The 13,864-nt window shown below is 42.0% G+C and overlaps 1 protein-coding gene across 1 annotated transcript in view; it reads right to left on the reverse strand.

Annotated features, from left to right (window-relative positions):
• LOC135906182 (outer mitochondrial transmembrane helix translocase-like) overlaps positions 1-11,748 on the reverse strand; it is a 67,014-nt gene extending 55,266 nt beyond the window's left edge. Inside the window, exons 1-3 of the mRNA XM_065437445.2 lie at positions 11,548-11,748; positions 10,931-10,972; positions 7,274-7,451 (exon numbers count right to left, since the gene is read on the reverse strand). Of these exons, the coding sequence (XP_065293517.1) occupies positions 7,274-7,451; positions 10,931-10,972; positions 11,548-11,706 (379 nt within the window). The 5' untranslated portion in view covers positions 11,707-11,748. The remainder of the gene's footprint in view (positions 1-7,273; positions 7,452-10,930; positions 10,973-11,547) is intronic.
• Between the last annotated feature and the right edge of the window lie 2,116 nt (positions 11,749-13,864).

A 13,864-nucleotide genomic window follows, 5' to 3' on the forward strand; every position in this document is an offset into this window, starting at 1 on the left:
CACTGCCACTTTCTTCTTGGCTGATGGTGCTTGTACGTCGCAAACAGTGTAGAAAAGTGTCTGCAATGACTCCATGATCAGTTCAAGGTACACGACTAGGCCAACTTGTTCACAGAATGAAGCTGATCGAACAAAATAATTGTGTGTTAGGAGGTTAGTAGCTATTCTCCAACCTGACAGCCATTGCTTCAAAATAAATGCAGAAAAGAACCAAGCACTTGCAGTAAGGAGTCCAAATAAACGCTCCCTGCGCAACAGGCACATACCCGTTTTTCACATTTATAAAGCTACAGCTTTTCTGCATAGCATAAGCATCCCTATAGCTAATATTCATGCCACCAAATCTGCATAAATTTAGTATATATCAGATTTTTCTTTTACTCTGAGTACTTTAACAGGGTGTCTACCAAGTTGACATTTCCGAATTCCCTGAGTTTTCCAGGTTTTCCCTGAGTGCCTTTGCAAAATTCCCTGAGTGACACAGAACTTTGTTTTACGTCAAGACAGGCTGACACATGTCGCCCCATGCTGTCACTCTCTAGTAAGCATGCTAAAAAATGACTTAATCCAGTTTGCATAGCAAGGAGTATCATTTATTTCATAAAAAAAAGAATCTGCAGCGAGGGGTTAGTAGGGTTAGTAAAATGCACAGGGAATAACTTTGAAAAAAAAAAAGATGGTAGAACTCATTGCAAATCAAGTGAAACATTCTCAAATACGAATAAAAACAGGATGCGTACATAAACAAATGTTTTTGAATATCCACTTCAGTCACGATTTATGATCGACTGTCGATACATATGTGTGAAACATAGGTGGTGCTTGAAACTCCACTGAAAGCAAATAAAGGGGTTAGAATGACTCTGAGCATTTCATGATGAGTCATATTTGCAGAGTAACTTAATCTTTGAATATTGTAAAATCAGTCATGCTATGTTTCTTCATAAAAAGGATTAAATCCCCCGCTCGAATTACATGCACAAGTTATTCGTTAGCCTCAAGCATTTCAAGAAAGAAAAAATATATATATTTCAAAGTTGTTACCGACATGCCCCACATCAAGTGTCACATAAAACATGGTAGTGCCTTTACCAAAGCAATACTCTGCAACGATACATATCACTCAGAAGCAAAATGGAAATAATTTAGGTTATCAGAATGTTCAAGTTGCCGTAAGCTTAATGTTCACGCTTTATTCCTTGCTACCACTGCACAGAAATGGCAAAAATAGGTCGCGTCTACAAATGTGGCCGCCGTGACTGAAGGTGATATGAGCTACTTTTATCAATTTATAGCAAACTCATTGGTGTGAGGCCTGACGTTTGTCACAAATGAGATTCTCAACAGCTGGTGTGTCAACCTCAACTCTCCTGACATACTCTCAGTCCACGCACAATGCCTGAGTGTTGCGTTTCACTGCTTTAAAGAGTTTATTTCGGTTTGTATGAGGGGCACCTGCATTCCGGCGTCAGTCAACACTGTTTTTTGAGCTGAAGCTCCGTGAAAAAAGTGGCGGCAGGCTTTCTTTCCCATTCATTCTTCAATGCATAGGTCCTTTCTGTTCTCGTCATCCTTCCGCTGCGCGTTCGCCCCACGGACAATTTGAAGCATCCTCTTCGTCAGCTGTACAGTCAATGTCCAATTTTTCGGACTCCCTAAGGGCCGCGAAAACGTCCGAAAATTCGGGCAGCTCGAAAAAATGAATGCATGTCTTTTACTGCCATTAAAGGCTCAAACCGGCACAGGCACATCCGAAAAGGCCTACCAGCATGCTTATTAGGCATATCGGTGCCCGTACTGCGATAGGAGATGGCGGATGGACGCGTGTATAATTAAGGAATAGATACTGTGTCCCGTGACAATTGCCCCTTCCCACACTTGTTATGCTTCACTGCGTAACACTTCTGTGTTGAGGCAAAGCTGGCTTTTGGGAATCGGCATTGTGCAGTGCGCCGTACTTTCCGAGCTTCGAAGCCATTCGAGGACCACAAAGACGGAGTCGGTGCCATTGCTTACAGCGGCAAAATCTTTCAATGAAAAACACGGCGCCGGACGGCAAGAAGCTTAACAACGAACGTTGAGGCAGCTAGGCCTAGCGTTTACCACGGCGGCGAGGTAATCAAAACGGCGGCAGTGGTGGCTCTGATTAATGTCGTTTCGGTCTTGTGGTCACGGTAAAAAGTCCGGAAAATCGGACGGCAAAGGGCTCTTGCGTCCGAAATTTCAGACATTCTTAGACATTGACTCTATAGGGTACGTCATGGTGCCACGGAGCCATCGGGCGTCCGCAAAGTTGGCAGCCGATGACACGACGTCACAAGACGATTCGTTATGATTGCTCTCTATTACATGAGCCAGCATTACTGCAACTTTCGTTACCTTTAAATAAAATTACAGCTAATTTTCCCTGATAGAAGCACAAATTCCCTGAGTTTTCCCTGAGTATTTCCAGACTATTCAAAATCCCTGTGAATTACCGGTTTTCCCGGTTGGTAGACACGCTGTTTAATAAACATTGTGAATTATTCTTTTCATTCATACTTCATGAGGTGGTGCTTTGAAATTTCACATAAGAATTCTTGAAAACTCCCAAGCAATTATCATATTTACTTGAATCTAACGCGCACTTTTTCCAGGAAAAAGTGGGTCCAAAAATTGTGTGTGCATTAGAATTGAGAACGACCCTAAATCTGTGCTACCATATCGCCATTTCAAAAGGGCCGCCTCGTAGGCGTTTCAAGCCTAGCTGCCGTAGCTTCCTCCATGTGCTGTAGGATGTGTGCTTAGGTTACTCCACTGTCCATCTTCCCATTTTCTGTGTTTCCTCTATCAGCACGGAAGTGCCGACTGCGAGGACACGCCAAGTGTTCATCACAATACCGCAATTAAAAGGAAAGTGATCACGTGTGCGGAGACAGGCGGAAATCGGGCTGCATCACGGGCATACGGAGTTCCGGAAACTTGTGTGCGGGGCTGGTGCAAACAGGATAGGCGTTCTACTCCGGCAGCTGCTACGTAGGCACGCCTGCTATCTTGAAAGTGACCTGCGATGGAGACAGTTTACGCATCTAGGCGCACCGTGCTGTGTTCTTGTCACTTAGTTCATGTTGAAGTGAGAGGCTACACAAAGGACAATTCGCTTGCTCCTGCTACCACACTTCACGCCAGCACTCTGATAAAAAGTTTACGTGGTCATTGAGTGAGAAGTGTTCATGTTTGGTTGTGCACGCGTGCCACCATGATTGTTAATTTAGTTAGTAAGCGAATGTTTAAAAGTTTATACGGCCAATAAAGCTACTATCCTTACTTTTTGTATAGCTGTCTACTAATCTGCTATCGCAATCGATGCCTCGCCTTTAGGGCAAAACTGTGACCTCTTTTATTTATGGCAACTTCAGTGCACTGGGAGTAAATTTTTGTTTTTCCAAATGAGAGAAAATTGTATTTCTGTATGAAATAATAAGGTGCACGGTACTGTGAAGAACCTTTCTTTTTTTAGGTCACGGCAAGTGGGTGAGCGTTACAATCGAGGGCGTTTTTCTTCCTTTTTTTGGTCACAGAAAACAGATGCATAGACCAGCGTCGGCCTCGAAGGTCAGCGATAAAACAGCCGCAATCGAGGGCATGTTAGAATAAAGTAAATACAGTACTTCTACTTTAATTTCATTCAGAATAACAATTAGGCTATAATTTTATGCATTACAGTATATGTTACAAATAATACCTTTCTAAATATAATGAAACATAAAAGCACCAAAAATGAGCACATTTATGGCAGCAAAGAAAGAGTTAAAGGGGCCACGACACAAAATTTTCAAGCTCAAGTTGTGTCTTACATGTCAAGCCGTATTCGCCCCACAGCAACCTGGTAAAACTTGAGCACATTCAGTGCAGTAGAAAATTTGCAGTTGAATTTTTTTTACACAGCAGCCAAACCATAGAGAAATTGGACAACACAAGTACGAATTGAAGTGCATTCTGCGTGGTCAATGGGCATAGCATACGTGTGGTCTCATTTTCACATGTGTCTCGGCGGTCAGTCCAAGACAGTTTCTGCACGTGTTCTCTGGTTTCTGCTGCTTTATCGTGCAAGTGAGACTTATGAGCTCAATGAAACAACAATGCCCTTGCTGCGTGTTGGGTGCCAGTGGGTGTGAAACAAGGAGCCCAGCATCGTGCGCACATGGTTTCGGAATGTTCAAGAGCAGACGCAGCATTGGTCTCATACTTCATGACATCACACAAGCCATTTCAAATGGCGCACGCCGCCTTAGAGCCAGCAATGTTAAACAGAAAGTTCTGGGTAAATTGTGTGATGAGAACTTAATTTTTTTGTGTAAGTGTATTGGATCTGATAAACTGAGAATAGTTGGATGCCCATGTCACAGCCCCTTCAATTATGAAACAAATCTCCTCTGACCAGGCTCTTTTTTTTTTTTTTTTGAAGCATGGAGTATCAACCAAAAATGATTAAGAATCGCATCTTCCTTCTTGGCGCTTTTGATGATGATTATATGTAGTGTTTTATGGTGCAAGGGCGAGTTACGGCCAAAGAGCGCCATGACACATGGTAATGTTAACAATGTATTGCAGATGGCATGGACAATGAATTCCTCAGGGTAAATGTGACATAGCTCTAAAAGGGCCTGCAAAAAACTAGCTGTAAATGGCATAAAACATATAGGTACTAAAATAATGACACTGACTAGTTAGTGATGTGGGCTATAGTAATCGGGTTTCATTAAAAACATGATACAACATAACAGTGATGCAAGAGCTTCAAAAGAGCTCTTGCACACAAGGGCTGTTAATCACATGCTAAAATTACTTGGCCAAATGAGTACCAGGGTGTCTATTTCAGCTAAAAACTCTAAGACGATTTACAGATTAAAAAGCAGTTCATTTGCTAAGAAAAAATGCTGGGTGTAGAGGTATGTTTTCACAATATACAGAAGGGAAATAGTTTTTCCTCTGTGCTTTTATTGCAGGGCATTGAATAAGAACATGGGAATGTGAGATTATTGCCGCACTTACTACAAGTAGGAGGATCGCTGCCAGTCAAGAAGTAAGAGTGAGCACTGTAAGTGTGCCCTTAATCGACAAAGAAGTACTTCCTTATATCATGCCGTTTTTCCACTTATCCAGTTCCCTAGTTTTGGTTTTATCATGTGCAGCTTATTCAATACTTCGGTATTCCACTGTCCTTGCCAATGCTTCCTTAGCTTACGGTGTAGGAAAGACTTGAGGTCTGTGGAAAGATAGGGATGTTTGCATCTGTGTTGCTAAAAGTTACTGGCGCAGTGTTTTCTTCAGCAGCTTCCTTGCCTTTGACACATTTGTGGCCAGGTACCCAGCATAGGATAGTCACTTGATTGCACAGATATGCGGAGCACAACAAACTGTACAGCTCACTAAAAACTGAGTTCTCATGTTTTCGTGGACTAATTAGGGCTCCGACTACACTTAATGAATCTGTAAACACAATAGCCCTAGTGAGATTTGTGAGCCTTATGTTTTGGATAGCCGAGAATATAGCGTAGGCTTCCGCTGTAAAGATACTTGTGTGTGGATTTAGTGCCCCGGATGTTGAAAATGAAGGTTCAAGAGCTGTGTAAGAAACACCAGTAGAGTACTTCTCCTGGAGTTCACAAAAATGGGAGTGTATATGTACTTCCGGCACACGCTCTGGCATTTCTACAAAAAATGTCGCATTCAATGGTCTGCCATTCCCACGGTGGGGGCAGGTGAGTGGGAGCCATTAAGACATTCCTTAGAAGTGGGACACCTGTTTCTTCTGCCAGGGCCATCAAACGAAAGTTCCATGTAGCCCTAATAGCTGGACGGTTACAAAATATCCTGGTAGTAGGCACGTCACGAACAGATGAATGACATGTATGCTCCATATCTGATTTACCCTTGAGAGCATAGGAAAAACTCAGATATGTCCTTTGGAGATGTAATGACCATTCATTAGATTCCACATACAGGCTTTCTACGGGTCTTGTCCTGAAAGCAACTGTAGCTAGGTGTATACCCAAGTGGTAAACCGGATCTAGCATCTTCAAAGCACTAGGCGCAGCAGTTATACAATATAGCTTCATAGTTGAGGTGGGACCATATAAGGCTTTTGTAGAGGCTCAAAAGCCATCTCCTGTCACTTCCCTAAGATGTGCGGGATAAGTGCTTGAGTAGATTCACTGTCTTCAGACACCTCGCTCTCAGATACCTAAGGTAAGGAACAAAAGTTAGTTTGGAGTCTAAGGTAATTCCTAAAAATTTATGTTCGTGGCTGACAGATAGCCATTGTCCATTAAGATAGATAACGGGGTCAGGCAGTATACCTTTCCTTTCTGAGTACAGAATAAACATGCTTCATTTAGGGCTTAGTCTAAATCCATTCTCGTCAACCCACTTAGATCATTTGTTTAGGTCAAACTGTACATGTCGCTCACAGACAGAAATATTACATGATTTAAATCCTATTTGTACTCCTATCTATACATCTTCCACAATCATAGAAAACATTGTGCGTGGTATGACCCTACATAGGGAATTCATTTTTACAATGAATAGGGTGCAGCTCAGCACAACACCTTGTGGTACACCCATTTCCTGTGTAAATGGACGAGATAACACATTTCCAACCCTGACACGGCACTTTTGAAGCTTGTCCTCCTATGTTACAAATTGGACATCTTCAGTAGAACACATCAGTGCTTCACCTAATGACACATCATCATGCTACACTTTCTTGCTCTTTCCTGTGTCTAAGCTGGCTATAGCCAATTTAGGTATGTAATGTATTGTGCTATTTTTTCTCCATCACATTTTGAGCCATGAATATTGCTACTCATAATGTCAAATTAAGCTCAATATCAGCACAATTCTCTGGGACGCCCAAAGTAAGCAAATGATGGCAGATAATATATTAAGGCAAAGACAAGCAAACCTTTGTGTGAATTGTAGGTTCTCTGTTGTGTTTAAAGGAGGGAAATTAGGCTGACTAGCTAACCACGTCGTCTAATGACTAAGCAGGTACGTCAAAATATGACTCCTCTGCTACGACATGAAATTCTTTGGGCTGCTCCAGCTGTCTTCTTTTTTTTTAACTTGCATCCTGCTAGGCAATGTTCATACATACACCAATTTTTGAAAACAGCTACACCTTAAATTATATGCTAGGTTTCTTCAAATACATACATGCAGCTAAACACAAAACCTACATATAAATAACCAACAAAAATGCGACAAAAATGTGAAAGCCAATAAGCACCCTTTGGTGGCTGGATCAGCTGTGAGCCAGTGAAGAGGTGCCTCTTCTGAATTGGGAGGATGACTGTTTCTCTGAGCTCCTGTGTGATCTCCTCCAAGCCAGCAATGCTATCCCATGATATACTGATGTCCCGAGGGTCAATTAGCTGGGCTGCAATTGACAGCTCATATTCTGTCAACTGAAAATTCACACAGATGATACATTATGAATTTCAGGACATGTGCCATCAAGCATTCATCACTATAACTGATTAGTGCAACGCACTTTTCTTTACTTACAAACTTTCCTTTCCTTTTCACAAGTCACAACTACTGCTGATGTCAAGAACATCAGAAGATGTTGCATAGCATTGCTCAACAGTCTAAAGAGAACTTGAATAGTAACTCACCATCCCACTGCACGAAGGTATATGCACAAAACATGAGAGGGTGTTTAAGAACCACAGCTCCATACTTAAAAACTGCTGTATTTATAAATAATATATCCTGGAGACATGTAATGATTAAATCTGCAATAGAGCTAGCTTAAATTAGTTGTTTCTTGCACCTCTCCAGTTTTAACAAGGTTTTGGTAGGAAAAAGTACTTAAATTGAAAAAAGAAACACACAACTGCAGACGTACACACTTTACGAATCCCATGCCAGCACAAGCATGCATTAACATTCACAATGATAAATGTGGTGGCTTGAGCAAGTTGGTTGAATTTCACTGTAAAAACACAAAGTCAAAGTCACGAGTCCTCTGGTTCTGTGTTAGGCATTTTGCAGTGCACTCTCACTTGAGTGAACTTCAAAGGAGCTAAGGAAATAGTTCACTCAACTGAAAGTTCGCTAAACTGAATATTCATTAGAACATGGAACAGCATAGGGCACAGGAGACATCTAAGTCAAAAGTGCGAAATGCAATTTATAGAGTAATGTAAATCCAACATATACGAAATACATAACAGTTACGTTGCTGCCCATCTCATTTTGAAAAAAAAAGAAATTAATCTTCATTAGCACTGGCGCTCTAATTTGTAAGTGAAAGCTGTCCAGAGAGTCTATGCTTTTGTGCACTTCCTCTGGCACAGCTTGTTGCTGGGACACGAAGTCTCGCAACATTCCAAGGCATCCTACAGCCTCAGCTAGAATTACAGGATTTGAATCTGCCTCTGACGTTGCATCCTCCTCCTCGCACTCTTCTTCTTTTTGACGAAAACTGGAAACAATTTCCAGATCTGATAGTTCAGCAAAGGCAATGAGCTCACTGTTACACTGCACATAGTCTTCAAACGAAGTGTTGCTGTCAACATCCTACTGGCGACAGACCTTTGTCCACATCCCGCGGTCGATCACCAGATTGTACTGTTCCTCTTGCTCACTTTCACCGCACAGGGGCGAGAGACAGGATTTATGCCAGCAGTTTCTAATTGTAGCCGGTGTTACTGTTACGCCACTGGAGGAGCGATTTGGGGGGTGGGCTAAAATTGGCTGTGCGCTCTGCAGCAAGAATCGCTGCAGAGCACAAATGTTAAACTGATTTCAAAAATGAGCCAAGGTCTACTGATCAAGTTCGTTCAACTTTTGCTATTCAGAAATTCGTTTAACTGAAAAATTTTTGCAAAGAATACATAGGAAAACTGCCAGGGATTTTATAAAAGTTAGTTATTCTGAAATATTTGTTAAACCGATGTTTGCACAATTGAGAGTTTACTGTATATTGTATTTCCACAATTTGTTCCAAGTTCTAGTCCGTCAAAAAACAAACTTCAGTTACACATCAACATGCCTTTGTTAAGAGCTACAATGTGATAATTGGGATGCACACACTAGCACTCAGAAACTGCATTAGTAATTCAAAAATAGCAGCACCACATGTGGCTACGACTAAGAGTTACATAAAGAGGAATTGCCTTCAGTTATAATAATTGGAAAAATACTTTCACACACACAGTATGGCATTCAACAAGGTGAAGTCTTCAAAACTACTACATTGTACAAACAGCCCGGCAAATGGCGCAGCCAGCATTGACTGTGCAAATGAAGAAATAAACTTAGTTGTTAGTGCACCTTGCGATCAGTTTATTGTCTCCTTATTTGTCCTTTTTATTCTCTGGTGCCATTGTGAACCATGATAAACCAACTTGCCACATTACATTTTGACAAATGGCCCATTTTTAATCTTCTGGCATTTTCCCTTTCATTAAGTTATTGCACATAAACATTTATTCTTCTGGAATTTTCTCTTTCATTAAGTTATTGGACACAGACATCCACAAGCAACAGGCCTTGAAATAGAAGAGAGTTGTCTGACTGCGGCAGTGCATGTTTTAGTTAAAAGGTCCTTAAGCAGGCTTTTTTCATTGAAAACAGACAACTGCAGCCCATAGATCACACGTATAGATCCCAATTGTGCCTGCAAAGTATCAAACAGCTGCCCACACATCCTTCCTCTCGAGGGAGTACCACTTCCAGCCAGAATCAACGTCATAGGCACAAATGCCTCTACATAAAACTCGCTGCCTGCAGTGTCACCGATTACAGCAAGTGATCTCAGTTAATAATTTATTGCGCAGTACGGGAACTGGGAGTGTAGTGTGCAGCAAAATGAGGAAGGAAAAAAAGGAGGCAGGGCTCAAATCGTAAAAAATTCTGCAGTTTTTCAGCTCTGCTATAGAAGGCACGGAAAAGTTGCTTAAAGATGCTAATTGACACAGATGTAGTGTATTATAGCACTGTGCGGTCGTGAAATGTACCTTTCTGCTGTCCCTGTCGTTCAGCTTGCGCTACAACAAAAATAGAAGATGTAGTGTGTCTGCATTGGCAGTGTAGCTAGCCTCCTGTCAGCATAGCAACATGACATTTCAGTTACTTCTATCTAATAATGAACATATTTGAAAAATTATTGCAGTAAGACACTCTCTAGTCAGCCCTCTACAAGCTCCAGTGTATAACCAAAATTTGCAAAGGGGCCTGGTGAGGGTTTTAAGGTGATGCTGCTCAGGCACATTTTTTTATTTTTTGCAAGATTAATGCCTCTGCTTGTGTGTACAGCACTGCACAACTTGGAACTATGTTGTTGATACAAATTACAAAAGCAGCCAAAGGCAAAGTTTCTTTCTATGCTCATTCATTTTCTCACACTGATGATGCTTTCTGAATTTCAAGGAAACCAGGTACCAGATGAAACAAAAGCAGGCGTTTTCAGTGTTTTTTTTTTGTGCGTGTGTGTGTTTTGATCGTGGCAGTTGGTGTTTGCACACATCGAATCTTCAGTTTGATATAAGCAATAACTCTAATTTACAACACATATTCCCTACATCCGAGTTCATTATGCTGGACTTCATTTGATTAATAATGTTCAACAGAGATTTTAAAAATAGTTTTAGGCACAAAAAGTAGGTCACACACAACAGAGTAAAATACACTTCACAACTTTTTGGTGATAAAAAAATGTAAACAAAGATGTAACAGTTATTCGAATATGTCATTATTTACCCCACTATGTTGCTCTGCACAAGTGCGACATGGTTTTTAAAAAGGAAACACAAAAGGGGTCATGCACACACATACAACACTTTTTTGCACTTATTTTATTCTGAATAAGTAGAAGTCACTGCTTGAGTTTTATATGTGTATATTCAAGCCTTAAGGTACTCTTCAAGGTAACACTTACGTTCACATTCTGTATGCCTATCTTTTTCAGTATCCTATCTGCCTGAAAAAGCAAGAAACACAATAGAGACAAATGTATATCCACACAAGCTACAATGATCAAAGGAACGACTTCTGAAAGTTGACACATTTTAAACGAGAAAAACGCGATATGAGCCAGAAAATTCTGCGTAGTATGGCACTCTGTTTTGTGGTAAACAAGACGCTGTTCGGACCAGATGGTTGACGCAGACGGTAGTTCAGAACGGAGAGACTCATCACAAGGTGCAATAAAAAGAGCTGACACTCCTTCCCCAATGAACAAACACAAGTGGAATCCGCGAACAGTAGCGCACAAGGCGGAGCAAAAGGAGCTAAAATATATTGAACCACGAAATACGTATTCAGGAAGTTCTGACTTGGGGTAAGCCACATCGATTGCAACGCTGTTTAGCAACATAAGCTTATTCCCACACGTTAACACAACACAAATTTACAGCTTTTTCGTTAAATATCACGTTTTAGAGGCGAGGATACAGCAGTTATAACACACACAAATGTTTCGCGTCACTTTGGACAATTATAACAGCGCCCTTCCTTCTTAAAATTACACGGTATCACGCAAGATTCTGTTCTTACTCTTTTCTTGGACTCAATCTTCTGTTTACGTGTCGGGTCAATAGCGTTAACCATCCATTTTATACCAAAGTACGTTAAAGCACCAAAGAGGGACAGTCGAAATACCAGGCCAGTAAGTTCACCGCGAGTGAGAGGCATCCGAACACTTTCGCTCGCCATCTTAAGCTGCAAGGACCATAGAGAACGGGCCACAGCCCAAGCAAATCCAACGGCTTAGTGATCCACATGGTGAGCCACAAAACCTTTGGGCTCCTCCAATCGCATTAAAAACATATTTTTGATCTTTTGTTATTTATTTATTGCATAAATTATAATGCAGTTCGGCAAAACATTGCGCTCTAGTTTTTACAAGCAGACGATTGTAACCACTGCACCATGGGCGCTACGAACGCTACGAACGCACCGGCGGAAGCAATCGGCCGCCGCTGCTGCCGCCGGATGTTGAAATAAAGCCCCTGAAACATAGAGTTTCTCAGAAACTCTATGCCTTGAAACTTTGTTGAAATGATAACGAGCGCCGCCTCACGGAATTTATGCTGAACTAGAGTGTACTAGAATGGGGGAGTGGGGCCAGCGGAGGCCCCGACAAGCGGCGAGAGTGAAGCAAAAAAACATTGAATTTGCGGCGGCGCTGCAGTCGCCTTTTTCAGACATTCCGGCCAATCTGGTGCCTCGACGGCCCGGCGGAACCACGCCTACCGACGGTGGTTACGGACCTGAACATCGCCCCCGAGTGCTCCGTGGTCGCTGCGCATGCGTTAGCTGAGAGAAGGTGAGAAAGGAGGACAAGTTGACTTTACCGGATGTGACGTCACATTGTTGTTTGTTTTTGCTTTTCTGAAATAACTACTCTCGAACTCAGACGCATGGCTTGCGTCTCGTTCGCGCGCGTACGTATGGCTGTCATAGAGTTTCTCACTATGACAACTCTATGATGGCTGTGGTCCGCTTTTAGTTTTTGGCGAATGCTTAGAAGCTTCATGTTGCGGACTCTGCGGTGGGCCAGGGCTTGATGACATTTGTTGCCCAGCTGCTGGTGCTACCGCGACGTACTTGGAGCAACGGTAAGTGTTGTGCGATTACCCGTTCTCTTGCTGACATGTAAAAAACCGGTTGCGCATTCGAGCTGTGGTCGATGTGATCTCGAAATTCGAAGGAACACGAAACGGTTGTCGCAGGTCCCGCAGTGATCGCAGTATAATTTATTCGTTCGTGCCTCCAACACTGCAGTTCCTACGCGTTGCACCGATGTAAAAAAATTAAAAAAAAAACAGCGACATCTTCCACGCGCCAGAAATGCATGCACTCAACTAGCGTGGATGTCGTCCTATGATGTTTATCGCGCTCTTAAGTCTATTTTTCTTCATCTCTATGGGATGACTACGCTATGCCCTTCCTATTTACACATGCAGCGCATGGCTGCATTTAATTACCTTTCTCACTGCTGACCGCGGTATGAGCGTCAGAGGCTTTCATTCGTTTCAGTGAGATAACGAAAGCGTATTTCCTTCACTTGAAGCTTCTGAGTAGCTCCTTTGCGATCCGTGGAGTTAAATCATACAATGCGTACGTTGTGAGCGAGCTGGTAAACGAAACCACTTTACTGCTGCTGCTACTATCACTACGGCAACTTTCAAAATTAAACATATATTAGTATGAATCGGCTCACCAAGCTTTATATGCACGTCCGTTGCTTTCGTTCATAGATCATGTGCGTAGCTTTGCAACCGTGACCGATATTGTAAAAACAGCAAGAAGACAAATGACACGAGTAATTTGTCTGCTTTAATTGTTGTATGTGCTGTTTTTAGAATAACAACCAACTCCGCGCAGTCGTGCTGTTTACAGCTAAAACGTGTTTTTTCTTGTTGCATGAGGAGCATTTGCTTCTCATTGTGGCAGTAACGTTGTGCATTGTCCTCGGCCCAGATCGCTGACTGTGTGCAAATTTGTCTAATTTGTTTCACTTTGCTGCTGTCTTTACAGCTTCTGCTTATTTCCTCTGCCTGCACCTTATATTTGTTGTGTTTATCAAGACCTGGCCTGTCTCTGCCTCGTTGAAGACAAATGGAAACAAGTACTGGTTGCTGTTGGTTTGTTTGGTTTGCTCAGTCTGAGCGTGGTATGTATATCCATTTGCTAAAAGGGTATGCAGCTGTGTCTAATGCAGGTACTGCTCATCTAAAGGTACATTTAATAAGTAGTGGTTTGAGTGAGAATTAGTTGGTTTGAGTGATGTATGACACCAGAGAGTTATTGTTCTAGAAAGGTGACAAAGCTGGTCCACAAATTTAAGGTATGGAGATGCTTAACCATT

The sequence above is a fragment of the Dermacentor albipictus genome, chromosome 1 (genome assembly GCF_038994185.2).
Source record: "Dermacentor albipictus isolate Rhodes 1998 colony chromosome 1, USDA_Dalb.pri_finalv2, whole genome shotgun sequence".
In the NCBI taxonomy this organism is placed as follows: Eukaryota; Metazoa; Arthropoda; class Arachnida; order Ixodida; family Ixodidae; genus Dermacentor; species Dermacentor albipictus.